Source organism: Lacerta agilis, chromosome 3, assembly GCF_009819535.1.
Source record: "Lacerta agilis isolate rLacAgi1 chromosome 3, rLacAgi1.pri, whole genome shotgun sequence".
In the NCBI taxonomy this organism is placed as follows: Eukaryota; Metazoa; Chordata; class Lepidosauria; order Squamata; family Lacertidae; genus Lacerta; species Lacerta agilis.
In genome coordinates, this window is record NC_046314.1 from 67032958 (window position 1) to 67047294 (window position 14337).

Here is a 14337-nt window from a genome sequence, read left to right on the forward strand (position 1 = left end):
TGAACACGATCCAAGTGTCATGAGAACCAGGCCTGCAAGCCCACTATAAATAAGTAATCACAGATCAAGCAAAATGTATTCAATAAGCAAAAATAAAAGGTTTATTTTGAACACACATCCAGTAAACTCTGGGTGAAGCTGTCTCATGCCTTATTTCCTTCAGAATCCCAACGAAATTTTCCCAATGCTTCTTTTCTACGAGTCCTGGAAGATTTCTCTGAACATAGGAAGAGTATGTTCTTCTGAGACAGGTAAATGGTCCATATCATCCTGTTTTTATAGTGGCAAACCAGACACCTAGCTATATAAGTCCAAAAGCAGGACCCGAGTGCAGCAGCTATCTCTCCACTTGAGAGCCCACGGAGGCTTTCCTACATTGTAACCACCGCCCTTGCTGAGTAAAACCGTGATTCTAATTCCTCCATGTAACAAGGAAGTTTCTAGGGGACCTGTCACAGCCTCCAAAAAGAACCCCCGTATCTGTTTCTTCGGGAATTAGGCACTTGTGGCTGGTTCACGCACGCATGTTCCTCACTGCCACAGTTGCCTTGCACGTGTGGACGAGCCATTGCAGACCGAACGCATCGCGTGCAGGGCGTTCTCGGCAGCAATCCTTCCGCCCACCCGGCTGCTGAGACGTGAGTCGGAAGTGCTGAGCCCCGGCGGCAAATCAAACGAAGCGGGCGCACGCACGTACGTGTGGACCAACTGCGGTTCTACGATTCCTATCCGGGGGCCTCTTCTGGACTTATCCATTCTTGGACGCAGCCACCCGCGTGAGCTTCAACCTATGAGCAGCAGCCTTATCTATCAGCCTCGGCCGCTCCGCCGCTTCCCCCGCCCCTCACCATCGGAGACCGGCGGCTCTTCACGCCCCGCCTCACATGACTGCCGCCACGTGACAGGCGCGGGGCGGGTCACATGAGGGGCTCTGGCGTGTGTTGGGGCGGGAGTCACATGACCCGCTTGCCTGTTCTCTCCCGTCTTCTCGACCATGTCAGCGGAGTAGCCCCGGAAGCTGCTCCGAGAGCCCCGAGCCCCGCCATGAGACGCGACGCCTGGGCCCCGGCTGGGGGGCCTCGCCCGCTCCGGGTTTCCTCGCCTGGGGCTCGACCCGGGTTCTCTCTCGTCCTGCTGCTTCTCTCCATCGTCCTCCCGAGTCAGCAGGGAGGCAGCGCCGCCGCCGCCGCCGCCGCGGCCCAGGGCAGCTTCAACTACCAGGAGCTGTGCCGGTGAGTGCGTGCCTAGCTCGCCTCCTCCGTCCCGGGGAGCTGCCCCTGGTGAACAGCTGGCAGGGCCCAAGAGCGGCGCGTGGAATTGGAAAACTCGAGTTGCTGCTTCCCCTTTCCGTACAGCGCCTGACGCGCAGGTGGAAACGCTGAGCGTTCAGATAAGCGCTGCCTAGGCTTCCTCCTTTTTTTGTGCATTTGTAACGGTTATGGGACATCTCGTATTTTAGTCTTTAAAGTAGCCTTTTCGTACCTTTTAATTACCCCCCCCCCTTCTGTATTCCCTCGGTTGTATTAGGAAAATGTGCGTTTGCGTGTCTGGTAAAAGCCGCCTTCCATGTTAGTTCGTAGAGGACACAACAACTCCTAATGCCATCCCGCCCATAGGTGGAACTGCTCGGGTTCGTTTCAGACGTGTTATCAGTGCAGGCAGTGGGGCTGCTTTGTAACTTCTAAAGTGATTTTATGCGAGGAGGAGCGCTTTCTTCAAGGAGTTTAGATGGGGTGCCATCTGCTGTACTATAAAACTACACTACTGGGCTGGAGCAGTGTCCTTTATGCCTGGACGTGAGGGGCACTGGCTCCCTTCCACAGCTTTCTATCAACTGTTAAAACAGTCTTCATTCCCAGGCAGTTTTTGTCTGGATAGTAATTGAGGTGTTTCACAGCTGTGATATATTGACTCAATTACACTTTGACAAAACATATTTGCATAAAATTTCTCTTGGGAGAATGATGTTGCGAAATGAACTTAATTGCCCATCTCAGCTGGCCTTCCTCTTTGTAAGGAGGTATAACTAGAGTTAGTGCTTGTGTACTTAACTTGTTCAGTGGGTTGGATCCTGCACCATCAAAATAATTGCATATGGTATGCTTGAAACAATGCGGAACAGGTTTTTCCTGCTGTTAACCTGAGAAGTTGTTAATTTAACCCTTTGCCTGCTCTCCTGGGTTGTGATAGCCCGCTCAAAAGCTCAGTATGTTTCGCTTTCTGTGGAAAGGAGGCTTAGCCCCCGTCATGTTTTTATGCAAACATTTATGAATGTATGAAGCTGTTTTAGGCAAAGTCTGATATGATACATTTAAGCTGAATATAGTTTCTATTGATTAGCATCAGTTCTCCAGGATTTCAGATGGGCCCTTCTTGACTCTGCCTAGAGATGGCAGAAACTCTTTGTATGGAAAGCATTCCATACATCACTGAACTGTGTCTCCTTCATAGGCAACTCTGTAATTGGAGTAGCCTAGCATGCATAGATGTCTTGTGTTAGTGTGGTGCATCTTGTTACTTTAAGCAAACTGTAAATAGCATTTATTCAAAATTCTTAAAGAATTATTTAGCACCTTTGGGTGTTCAAAATGCATTACATACCGGTATCTCATTTTGTATTGTTGTGGAAGAGAATATCTTACTAAGTGGTGAGATATTCCAAGCCCGATGAGGTTAATTGCTAATTGAAACTTTCCCTCCAAGGAAACAATAAACTTTGGATGGGGAGAACATTGGGAACTAATAAGGAACAGGGGAAGCTGCCTTATTCTGAGGCAGACTTTTGGTCCATGTATTCATTATTGTCCTCAATGACTGGCAGACACTCCAGAGTTTCATGCGGAAAATTCTGTCCTACCTGAAGATGACAGGAATTGAACCTGTGACCTTCTGCATGCAAATCAGATGCTCTACCATTGAGCCATGACCCTTTCCATCTTAGGTGTCTAATAATTTTTTTACATTGATACAAGGCACGTTTAGGCATGTCTTAATTAGCTGAGGTTGCTCTACAACCCCAGAAAATCACTGCTGTAGCCCTATAAAGGCTGCCTCAAGCCAATACAACTACCGTAAACTCTTTGCTTCCTTTTGTTTTATCTTCTCCATGCACTCCATCCTTAAATAGTATTTTTTCAGATCCCATCCCTGTAGATGAATTGTCTTTTCAGAAGAATATTTTTTTGTAATTCCCTGCCAATGTGGAAATTTCAGCAACTCTTGACTGTTTGCAAGTAACTGATTCTTTAGAGAATGGTTTGTCAGTATTTCCTGCCTTGCTATAAAAGATGGCCTTCAGCAGCTATAACAATTATCCCCATCAGGGTGGATAAAAATCAATGTTTTTTTTTTAAAAAAAACACAGATTTTTTTTATTTAAATCGGATTTTTAAAAATAAAATGCTTTTTGAGGAAAATATATTACCATCCAAAGGTTATTCAATCATGAAATAAAGATTAGTTTTTTAATTATGTAGAATAAGGCTGTATATGTTTAATTTTTTTGGTAAAAAAATCCATTAATCCATTCACAATGTCATTTATACTCTTCCAGAGGTTTTTGTAAGATTATTGGGCAGTTTCTCTGCCTACAAGATATTATCACAGATGCTTGGTTTGCTTTAGCAGTTCTCAAAACTGAATTTGACTCAGCAGAGATCACATGCCTCTTCTTCACAGCAAAAATGTTATAACATGAACAGAGTTGAGAAAAAGACCTTAATCCTATTGTTCTACAAACCTATGAATACAGAATCAACCCCTTCAGTGTTAAGTTTCAAGAAGTTCAGTGAATAGAATAGAAACAATATTTTTCTGATTGTTTGGAGTGGAATAGATCTAATAAATCTATTTAAATTGTTATTATTAAGGTAATGATTATTTTTCTCCTTCCTAAGTACAACAGAAAAGTTGTCCAAATATGAATGATTAACCTATTAAACGGGATAAAAAAACTAATATGAAAAGTTGTTATTCTAAAAATCTTCATCTACTTGCATATTAAAGTTATACCAGCAAGAATTAGTCTTTATGTAGAAAACTGTGATTTAAATCAAGCCTTACTGACTAGTGATTTAAATCGTGATTTAAATCAGTTTGATTTAAATCAAATCCACCCTGATCCCCATACAGTAGTACCTCTGGTTACATGCTTAATTCGTTCCGGAGGTCCGTTCTTAACCTGAGGTACCATTTTAGCTAATGGGCCTCCCGCTGTTGCTGCGCTGCCGCCACGCGATTTCTGTTCTCATCCTGAAGTAAAGTTCTTAACCCGAGGTACTACTTCCGGGTTAGCGGAGTCAGTAACCCGAAGTGTTTGTAACCCGAGGTGTTTTAACCCGAGGTACCACTGTATTGCAAATGGGGATACGCAGACTGAGAGAGAAGAATGCTTGAGTAGGGTCAGCCATTGAGTTCATGGCAGAAGTGACATTCGGATCAGGGGACTGCACTGATTCTTGGCTTTGTCTTTTGGCCACTATGTTACACTACAATCTGTTTCTTCTGTTTTGTTGATTTTTGCGTGGAAGTGGAAAGAGGCTTTCATGTTGAATTGTACACACAATTTTAAACCAAAAGAAGAAATTGGTTATACTTTGAGTACATTTTGTTCAGGACTACTGTTAAGTTGGAAAAGCACTCTTTATGTGTGCAAAAATGCATCCCACATTGAATCAACACAAACAGTGGCTCATTGTGTGAATGAGGTGAGCTGTACCTGCAGGATTTCACTGAAAAGGTTTTTGCTTCATTTCCCCAATGAATAAAGCAATTCATTGTTTTAGAGAATCTCTGTAGTATTCCAATGCAAGTGGGTTGTTCTCTCTCTGTGTATATTTATTAAACTGTTGGGTTGTGCTGTACTAGCAATTCCAACCTTGCCATTGTATAAAGTAGAACATGGCAGGTAATATTGGCATGTAGATGACCTATGCCTGCAGACTTGCAATTGAGCATAGAGCAGAAGTTTACGAAAAGCCTAGTTGAGTCTAGATTAAAACTGACTTGGTGACGACCTGATGTGTGTCTTTATCAATATCATTTGTTTTCAGAAAATATATATATAAGTAGTGATGTTTACCAAAAACAAAACAACAACAACAAAACAAATTGTTGAAACTTGGAAAATACAAAAATATTCTAAATTCAACACCACTGGTACCAACACTTAACTTCACCTTAGTCAATCTTCTGCATGTCAGCTTGCAATTATAGCTTCATGATCTTTCACAACTGCCTACATAAATGACTATATTTTCTTGGTTTAAAAAAAATATATCTATATGGTATTTTGTTTGAATATGTCCTGTTCTTTATTGTTTTCCTGCCAGCATTTTAAATATGATCTCCCTTGGTAAATTTCAGTGTGGAGTCTGGGATTTTTCCAATTATACTCTTATCTGAGGTAGGAGTATTGAAATATTTAGAACATTGTTTCTTAAATGCAAGATGTGAACAATATACAAACTTTAGTATAAAGCCACATTAAAAAAAATCAATATATGCTTCTGATAAATTTTAACTATCCACAATGTGTTGAAATCCAACACAGTGCAAATGGGCAGATTTACGCCACTACTAACGTTGCATTTCCAGAAGAGAGATCATATCCAAAAATTACGGAGGGCAATCTGTGCGAGCCATCTATCATATTTTTCCATTTAGGATGGGTTGCAGCTTTTTGAAGGGGGAATATTTAGAAAGTTAAGCCCTGACCTCATGCAGTTCAATGGTGCTTTGCAATAGATTAAGGAAAAAAATATCTCACTGTTAGATGCCTTGTTGGAGTAGATGCAGTTTGGGAGGGAGGACAGAAAAGCAATCTTGGGCACCATTTGTTAGTTACAGAATTATTGTAATGACTAGCAGGAATTGAAAGATTACAAGGAGGTGAGGAGTAAAAATGTGTTGGTGTTACAGCAGGGGCCTTGCAGTTTTATATGTCTCCTTGTCCTATAGCCTGATGGAATGGCTACTAGAGATGACAGTGGCAGGAGAAATCTGATAGAGCTGGTCTTATGGTGGATGGTGGAGTGGATGGAGAGTGACGGTTGTCCATACGGGAACACTGTGTCTGTTCCAGTGCCTAGTGCACTATTTTTAGACTTAATTCACATTTCTGCCTTCCCATAACTTCTCGCCTTACCTCTGCACAGGCCCTCGTCTCCTGCACCCCATTTATTAATCTTTTGCAGCTTCACCTAAAAGCCCCACATTCCATATCTATTTAAACATTTCTAGGCTGTCGCTTGGGCAAGGCCCTCACAGGGCATCTTACCTAAAATGACAATTTATTTTGGGTATAAAATGTCATCTATATTTCAGTTGAAATTATTTAAAATAGCAGTCTAACTAAAACAATAGACTATTGTATTAGCTGTAACAACTTAAAATGATTTCCAGAATCAGCACCATTTGTTGTTGCTGATAGCTATCGGGAAACAATGGAGGAGTGTGCCTTTGGGGTGCAATCAAACCTTCTACCCATTAAGAAAAAACAATCTGAAATAAGTGAGTTTCAAAAGCTTGTACTGTTTGGGCCATTTGTATATCACTTGGGTGAGAGTTCACAAATGTGTGTGTGCGCGCGCTACTTGAAAGACCTTGTCCTGTGCCTGGGAGGGAGTTTCCACAAATGTGGGGCTGCAAATGGAAGACTCCAGATAAACAACCTTTTCAGTATCTTTGATTTTTAGAGACAGGACCTCTGGAATTTATCTCAGAGTGCAGGCAGGTTTGTACCAGTGAAGGGGCTCGTTCTGATAACCTGACCACAAACCATTCAGTGGGTTCAAGTTCAGCACAGGCACTTTAAATTCTGCTCAGAAGTGCAGCTGGTCCAATATCGGTGTTGTGTGCCTCACTAGCATCTGGGAAAATACTTTTCTTGGAACCAAGGATGGTGACCATTGTCACAATGTGAGACTGGGAACAAGACCACGCACCTTGGCAGACTTGGTGACGCTGCTTGGCTACCAGGGCTAGCTAAGATCTGTGGGCCCATGGCAAAACAGTTAACAATTTAAGTTGCTTTTGTAATGAGCACAAGTATCAGACTTGTTGATTTAAAAGTATACTCTTCTGATGTTGTTTTAAGTACTTTGACCATTACTTGACTGAATTGTTTTGAGCCAGTCAAATACCCAGCTCTACAAGCAATGCTGCTTTGAGTCAGGTTGGCTCCCTTGGTGAGAAGTGGGCCATGACTACTGTAGTATTGCTTACAGCATTAGGTAGCCCGTACTTCCCTTTGCCTGCCTTTGTGTCATGGGCATAACAAATACATTCCAGTTGACTAAAAGTCTCATGATTTGGGACTGGAAACTGAAAGCTTTTTCTCTCTGTTAACACCAACCTTTTTTTTTTTAAAAAAGGAAAAGTATACGGCTTTTCTTTTGGATGTTTAATCCGTGCCAGATTGCATAGTTGAAACTCGTGTGGTCCAAGTTCTTGTCTGATTAGTTGAGTCATTTTAAACATGACCTCAGCTGCAGGGGGCTTTCCATGGAGAAGCTTCTCCCATGTCGTTAGTCAGGCCAATATAGTTAAGGCTCCTGAGATGAGAGCACCTATGAATATTGTATGGGTGACAGCACTGGGAGAAATACATATGTTTCCAAGGGTGAATATGTTTGCATGTGGGGGGAACAGGACCTGTTGTTCAATAAACACACATGTGAAAATGGAAGTGTTAAGTGCCACTTCAGTTCTCAATAACGATTTGCTTTTATCTTCTGTAAGACACGTTGAATCTTCTGTCTAATGTTTTCCACTAGGTGGGTACAAAGCCTGTTGCACTCCCAACACCCATCTGTCCCAGGCAGCATGGCCAATGGTTAGGGATGATGGGAGTTTAGTCCTCAAACATCTTTTTAGCTACCCCGGTACATAGATACTTAGAAGTTTGTTACTGAAATCTTAATTGCAGATGGAAAAGTGTCCCCCTGAACTAATGGCCAATCTTCTATGACATTCTGGGAAAGAGGCTGTAGCTTGGTGGTAGGTAGAGCATATGTTTTGCATGCAAAAGTTCTCAGGTTTGATCCCTGGTGTCTCCAGGTAGGACTGAAATACTGAAGCTAGCTGGACCTCTATGGAAGGCAGTGTCTTGCGTTCCTGAGCATTAAATGCTAATTTCAGAAAACAATACATCCTCACCATCATATTATTATTATCATTATACCACCCTTCATCTGAAGATCACAGGGCGCTTCACAACTTTTAGTTTGTTCCGTGTTTTTGAGGTGACAATAGATGGCTTGCTTGTGTTTAGTGAAGCTGAATTTTTATTTTGGTTAAACTGCTTCAGAATATAATCTGAAAACATGTTCATTGTTGCATCTCTCTGCATTGCCTGACAGTGTTCTGGAAAGCTCCTGTGTGTGTGTGTGTGTGTGTGTGTGTTAAATATGAAGAAAAGGTTTGCTAGATTTAAGAAGCTGATGAGTAGCCTGGGCTGAAATGTGTAGTTTGGCAGCACATGTTCATTGTACCTCCTGTCTGCTTCTCTTTTTCAGTTATACGTGGGAAGCTGTTGATCCAGATAAAGTACACTACAAAATAAACCTCTGCGGTAGTGCCACAGGCTGTGGAGGGTCGAGTACCATTTGTGCATACGACGTAAAAAGCAATGCCAGTTTCTCAGTAGGTAAGTCCAGAGGTTTGTCTGCTATAGGGATGTTAAAATATGAAATGCCACCCATCAAATTCTCTTCCATGTGCCTGTGTTCAGGGTTTCTTACCTTGTCCTGAAAGCTTCATGTTCTTGTTGGTGAGCTATATCGCCTGCCCTTTGCAGCAGTTGACTTTTGGGGTGTGGTGTGCAAAGGGAGGAGAATGGCTTAAACTGATAAGGACTGCTTTAAAATGAATCTATTCTTTCTTTCCTGGCTTGTGATGGCATGTGTATGTGGGTTGGCATCCTAAAGTTCAGTATGGTTCTGTTTTCAGCCAGCAACTTGAGGAGGCAGAAATAACTCAATCCGTTACGACAAAATGGTTTGTGCACATGAAATCTTGCAGCAGCAGGCAGGGTATGTGGGCAAAGTTTTTGTTTTGGGGTGCTCTGGTCTCTCATTTGCCTCATAACCTTTGTGATGCTAGGAGCCAGCTAGCTTTTCTCAACCCTTGTGATCTAGCTTTCCCTCAGAACGAGGATTTGGTTTGCTCCTGCTATTCCTTCTACATACCTTGGCTACCTCCCCAAAATGGGTTCAGAGAGAGGGGTGTGACATGACCAGCTCAGCCTAGAAGCTTCATAAAACCCATCTCTCTGCCATGAGCCAATTAAAGTGGTACACGAGCAGCACACTATCCCTAAACTGCTGATTAGTGATGGTGGAGGGCCACATGTTCCCTGCCCTAAATAAAGATTTAAAAGTTCTAGAAAGCTTGAAGCTGTGGGTAAAAAGCTTTTTCTGTCCCTCTCTTCCTTGGAAAGAACCATAGGTTGATCTGCCTGCAGAACAGGCTTCTGCTTGTGCAACAAGACTTTGCCTTCATCCCTCTTGCATGCTCCCACTTCGCCCCAAAATATGCTCTTGAGAGTGGGGGGGATACTTGCTTTAAAAGTAGATGAGTGGCACACCACCTCCAAGGTGGCTGTAAGGGTGATATTAAATTATCATCCTCCAACCTCTGGACTTCAATTTCAAATAGAGCACATCCTATAGAACATTTCCAATTTCGCAATTAGGCCTCAAGAGAATATTAGTTCTGGATTATTTCAAGGGCTTTCCTTGGCAGCTGTTGTAGAGGGTTAGACTTCTTACTTGTCAATGTAAGCTGAGCTTTGGAGCCAGTATCTTGTTCTCAGGGATGGGGAAGAAGAGAGCCATTGACCTTCATAGCCGCAGACTGTCTCTATCTCTTGCCCCTGACTGTGGAATAACGAAAGGAGTTGATTTCCTTTTAAGCAATATACAACTCCTAATAGTCCTGGCAAAGCCAGTCAAAAATTGAATCTATTTTCACTCTTTCTGAGTTGGCAAAAGTCCAAGCTGCAGCAGTGATGCTAGCTATGTCCCGCTGAGTATCTTCACGGGCTTTGGACGTGGCCATAGTCACAAGAGAATGAAAAAGACTAAAGGAGAGGGAATTTCATTGAAGTAACTTGTACACAAGTATTTCTGGATGGTGGCACACTAAAGACTTCTTCAAAACTCCTTGGCAAATGCATCGGCGTTGTTATAAGAATATATCAGTGTGCACTAACATGGAGAAATGAGACACGAAGGAGAAATCATGCCTCCCATATGCATTTGCTAAAACCATGATATAATTAAAAAATAGGGTGCTGCCCACAGACACTGTGCTCTTAGTTTTATGGAGTTAGACAGATGCATGGAGAATAAGGCTGTCAGTGGCTACTAGCCGTGAAAGCTATGCTCTGTCTCTGTGGTCAGAGGCAGCATGTTTCTGCATATATTTTGCAGGAAACCACAGGAGGGAAGAGTGCTCTTGTGCTTGGGTCCTCCTCCTGAGTTTCCCACAGATATTTGGTTGGCAGCGGTGAGAACAGGATGCTGGACTGGATGAGACATTTGCCTCACCGAGCAGGGTCTTCTATGCACTTACAGAATACATGACCATATACTAAGAATGCATTGTAGTCAGATGACTGAAGACTCTGTGCTTAGACCCAGCTAGGGAAGAACTAGGCTTCAGTTTTTCATGGAGGGCTTGCTAGGCAGATACATTTTATTTAGCTGGGCCTCTGATTCATACGATGTGTGTCTCAATTAGTTTTAGTGTGTGTGTGTGTGTGTGTGTGTGTGTGTTTATAGATGATTTTAAGATCCTTATTTTTGGGTTTTCCTTTTATTGCTTTTTGTTGTATTTGTTGCATTAGCTGGCTTGAACACCTTTAATGGAAAGGTGCAATATAGATAGGTGAGTGAATAGCTCCAGCTTCATGTTTTGGCTGTATGCCAAAATAAGAAAAAAGAACAGAGGCCTACTTTGCACAGAGGCCTCTGCGAAGCTGTATTGCATCAGACTGCAGGTGGAGGCTCACCTGACTGGATGCTCTTCATCACGAAAGCTAAACTTCCTCAAAGCTAGAAAGATGAAATAGAGATAGACGTTTCTTTGGTTTTTTAAAATGCTTCTTAAGTCACAAGCCAGCCTACTCATTCAAGGTCAAAATCCACATACAGAAAAGGACTAGCTGAGTGAGGTGCCCTTGTTCTGCTCTATATGGCTTCTATATGGCTTGGCTCCAAAGCAGGGCAAGACCCTTCCGTGTGCACAAGTATCCCTGCAGAATTCTTCCCAGCTTTCCACCCCCTGCAGCCCCTTGTACCTCATCCCACACCGTTTGAAAAGGGTTCTCATTCCTTGGGAGTATCTTTGCTTTGGGTGCTGAGGGTTTTCGTAAGGGATGGATGTAGGGGAGCCCCATTGCACAAGCATGGAGTTCTGCTGGCTGCTCTCTGGGCTTGAGGTGACCAAGTAATCAGAGGAATGAGAGCAGGTTAACGGGACTTTTAAGTCTTCCAGCAGTAGGTATTGTTCTATCCATTCTTAACCTAAAGGGATTTCTCATGAAGGTGTTATACTACCCCAAAACATGTATAGCAAAATCTTTGCACATAAAGGTAATCAAGACAAATGTGTTTTCTCTGTAAGTGATTATCAGGTGGGCTTTTTTTTTTTTTAAACTACATTATGCCCTGTACTAAGCTTTTGAAATACAGGCATTTACCCTGTGAATTACAGAAGATCTATTTCAAAGTGTCTGTTCTGAATTGGTTAAAATTGGATTCCGGAAGGCTTGTGTGGATTGTCAAAACCAATTTGGCCCAAGCTTCTATTAGCCTTACACAGTAAAAGGCAGCGGTATAAATATATTTTAACTTCGTTGTTGCTTTGTTTAGGGGACTCCTCGCTGATGAGAAGTTCTAAACTGCTCTTGGAGTTCAGCACTACGCAGACTTGTACACAGCAAGGAACTGAGCACAAATTACAAAGCAACATTAATTTCTATTGTGGGAAGACTCTGGTCAGTATGGCATTATTGCCAAAAACCTTTCTTGTTTTAAAAATATATGCAAGGACATATTTTCCTGAATTTTTTTAAATGTTTTTGAAAACTAAGTTTTATTATTAAAACATTGAACATGATAACCAATACAAAATTATAAATCACAATATGCAAATACAAACATGTTGTGAAATGCATTTTTAAAATATATATTTTAAAGAATTAATGTCAGTTCATATGCTTTATTTCTTTTAATACGGCATCTGTTACTTTTAATTTATAGATTCTTTCTGCTATAAAGCTATCTGTATATTGTGTTTCCTTGGCTCTTCTGGAGTGCATGGGCTTCATTTAGAAGGGATACGCAAACCAAATGTTTGTTTTTATTTCTCAGTAGCTGTACAGCTAATCAGTTTACACACACACACACACACACACACTGACTGTAAGATGTATTGTATTTTAGTTACACCTGTTTTCTCAGCCAACGTTAACTGACTGCCAGAGCAGCTTAAAATTGTGATCTATAAAAAGTTGGGCTACTGGGGCATGTTTTTCATGTATAATCGGGAAATAAAAGTGAATGTTAATTAAGGCATCTGAGAAACTGAATTAATCTCCCAAACATTCTAATTAATTGTCCTGTTATTCCAAGTACCTTAGTTTGTGGTACACTATGTGTATGTACTTTCATATTCCTGGCTTCATTCCATATCTGCCAACTTGCCAATGAAAAGTCATTCAGCAATTAATTACCTGCTAGAGTGTTCTTGTTCTTGTTCTGGCTCTAGGTAATTGGTTTCTGTTACCCATTTGAACGATTAAGCTTTCTGATTTTGGTTTAATAATGAGTGATAGCACACTTTTGTATTTTGTCAATTTCTTAATCAGGGTTCCCCAGAATTTGTGACTTCAACCAGTTGTGTGCACTACTTTGAATGGAAGACATATGTGGCCTGCAAGAAAGATTTGTTTAAACCAACTGAAGAGGTAATTCAAGTTCTAGGCTGGAGTGGGGAACCTTTTTGGCTCCACATGTCAGGTCTTGATCAGGATCAGTCTCATGGGCCAAAGTTGAAAGGAGGGTGGTGATGCCACCTGCCAATCATATGACATCACATGATTGGTGGCTTGTCCCGCCCACCTGTTAAAATCTCTTGCTCAGGGTTACTGCTTGGGAACCACATGGGACCCACATTACAAGGAAAGTTGTCAACCTCATGCTCAGTGCTACGCAAGAGAGCATGTGGCAACGGCAAGAACAGGGAGAGGGCAGGCGAACACAGGGAGGTGGGTGTGGTTGCTCCTTAGTCCTGTTGCTGGTTTTCCTAGTGAGCAAATCATAATGGCAGTACAGAGCAGTCAGAGAGGGCTCCAGGCTGCAATGGACCCTTCTGGGACAATGGAGCCTTGACTAGCCTAATGTATACTTCTAAGCATTCTAGTCCCAACCTGGTTCCATTGGTGAGCTATATAACCAGTACATTGAATTAATGCAAATTTTCATTGGCAGCAATGCACTTACCTAACCATTTCAGGAAAACTTGATGCAATATCTACATCAGCTATACATGCTGAAGCATGATTCTTCCATAGGCAGATCTCCAATGGGAGTGTCTGTATCGGGATTGTTTCCTGAAATGTGTGAAATGGTCTCTGAAATGGTGTGATGCTTTCTCTTCTGTATGTCATTAGCATGATTTAATTTCTAGGTGCCTTGTTATGTGTTTGATGAAGACTTGAAGAAACGTGACTTGAACCCACTGATTAAAACTTCTGGAGGATACTTGGTAGAGGACTCGGATGATGACGTGGAGCTCTACATCAATGTCTGTAGAAACATAGGTCTGAACCTTGGCATACATTGTGTGTCTAATATGCCTGCTTTTTGTTTTTCATCTGAGTCACATTTTCCCCTTAGAAACTTGAAACGCACCTTCCTGTAAACAGTCTGATACATATTTTTTAAACAGGTTGAAGCATGCTTAATTTATTTTTGAAAATTATTTTGCTAGTCAGTACTTTGCAGTATCTGGTGACTCCTTGGGCCACTAAGATATTTTATTAGATGCATCATGATACTGTTTTACATGATCTTGTATTGACTGTAATGAACTTTTTTTTGGGGGGGGGACTTGCTTTTGGGATACATATTCCAAATGGGCCATTGCCTTGGTTATATAGATGGAGTGAGATGCTTCTTCTTTTTTCTCTTAAGGTCAGAATTAAGAACAGAGATTCCCTTCCATTTTTCTGTCCACACCACCAGGCTTTCACATCTCTAATTGATTAAGAGCTCATTTTCTTTCCTAGCAGAATCTTGAATGCATCTGAACAATCAAACCTCAGATGCA

General features: G+C 41.9%; 1 protein-coding gene across 1 annotated transcript in view; it reads left to right on the top strand.

Annotated features, from left to right (window-relative positions):
* Positions 1-926: 926 nt before the first annotated feature.
* IGF2R (insulin like growth factor 2 receptor) overlaps positions 927-14337 on the top strand; it is a 73692-nt gene continuing 60281 nt past the window's right edge. The window contains 5 exon segments of the mRNA XM_033144112.1: positions 927-1232; positions 8517-8647; positions 11877-12001; positions 12875-12973; positions 13696-13828. Of these exon segments, the coding sequence (XP_033000003.1) occupies positions 958-1232; positions 8517-8647; positions 11877-12001; positions 12875-12973; positions 13696-13828 (763 nt within the window). The 5' untranslated portion in view covers positions 927-957.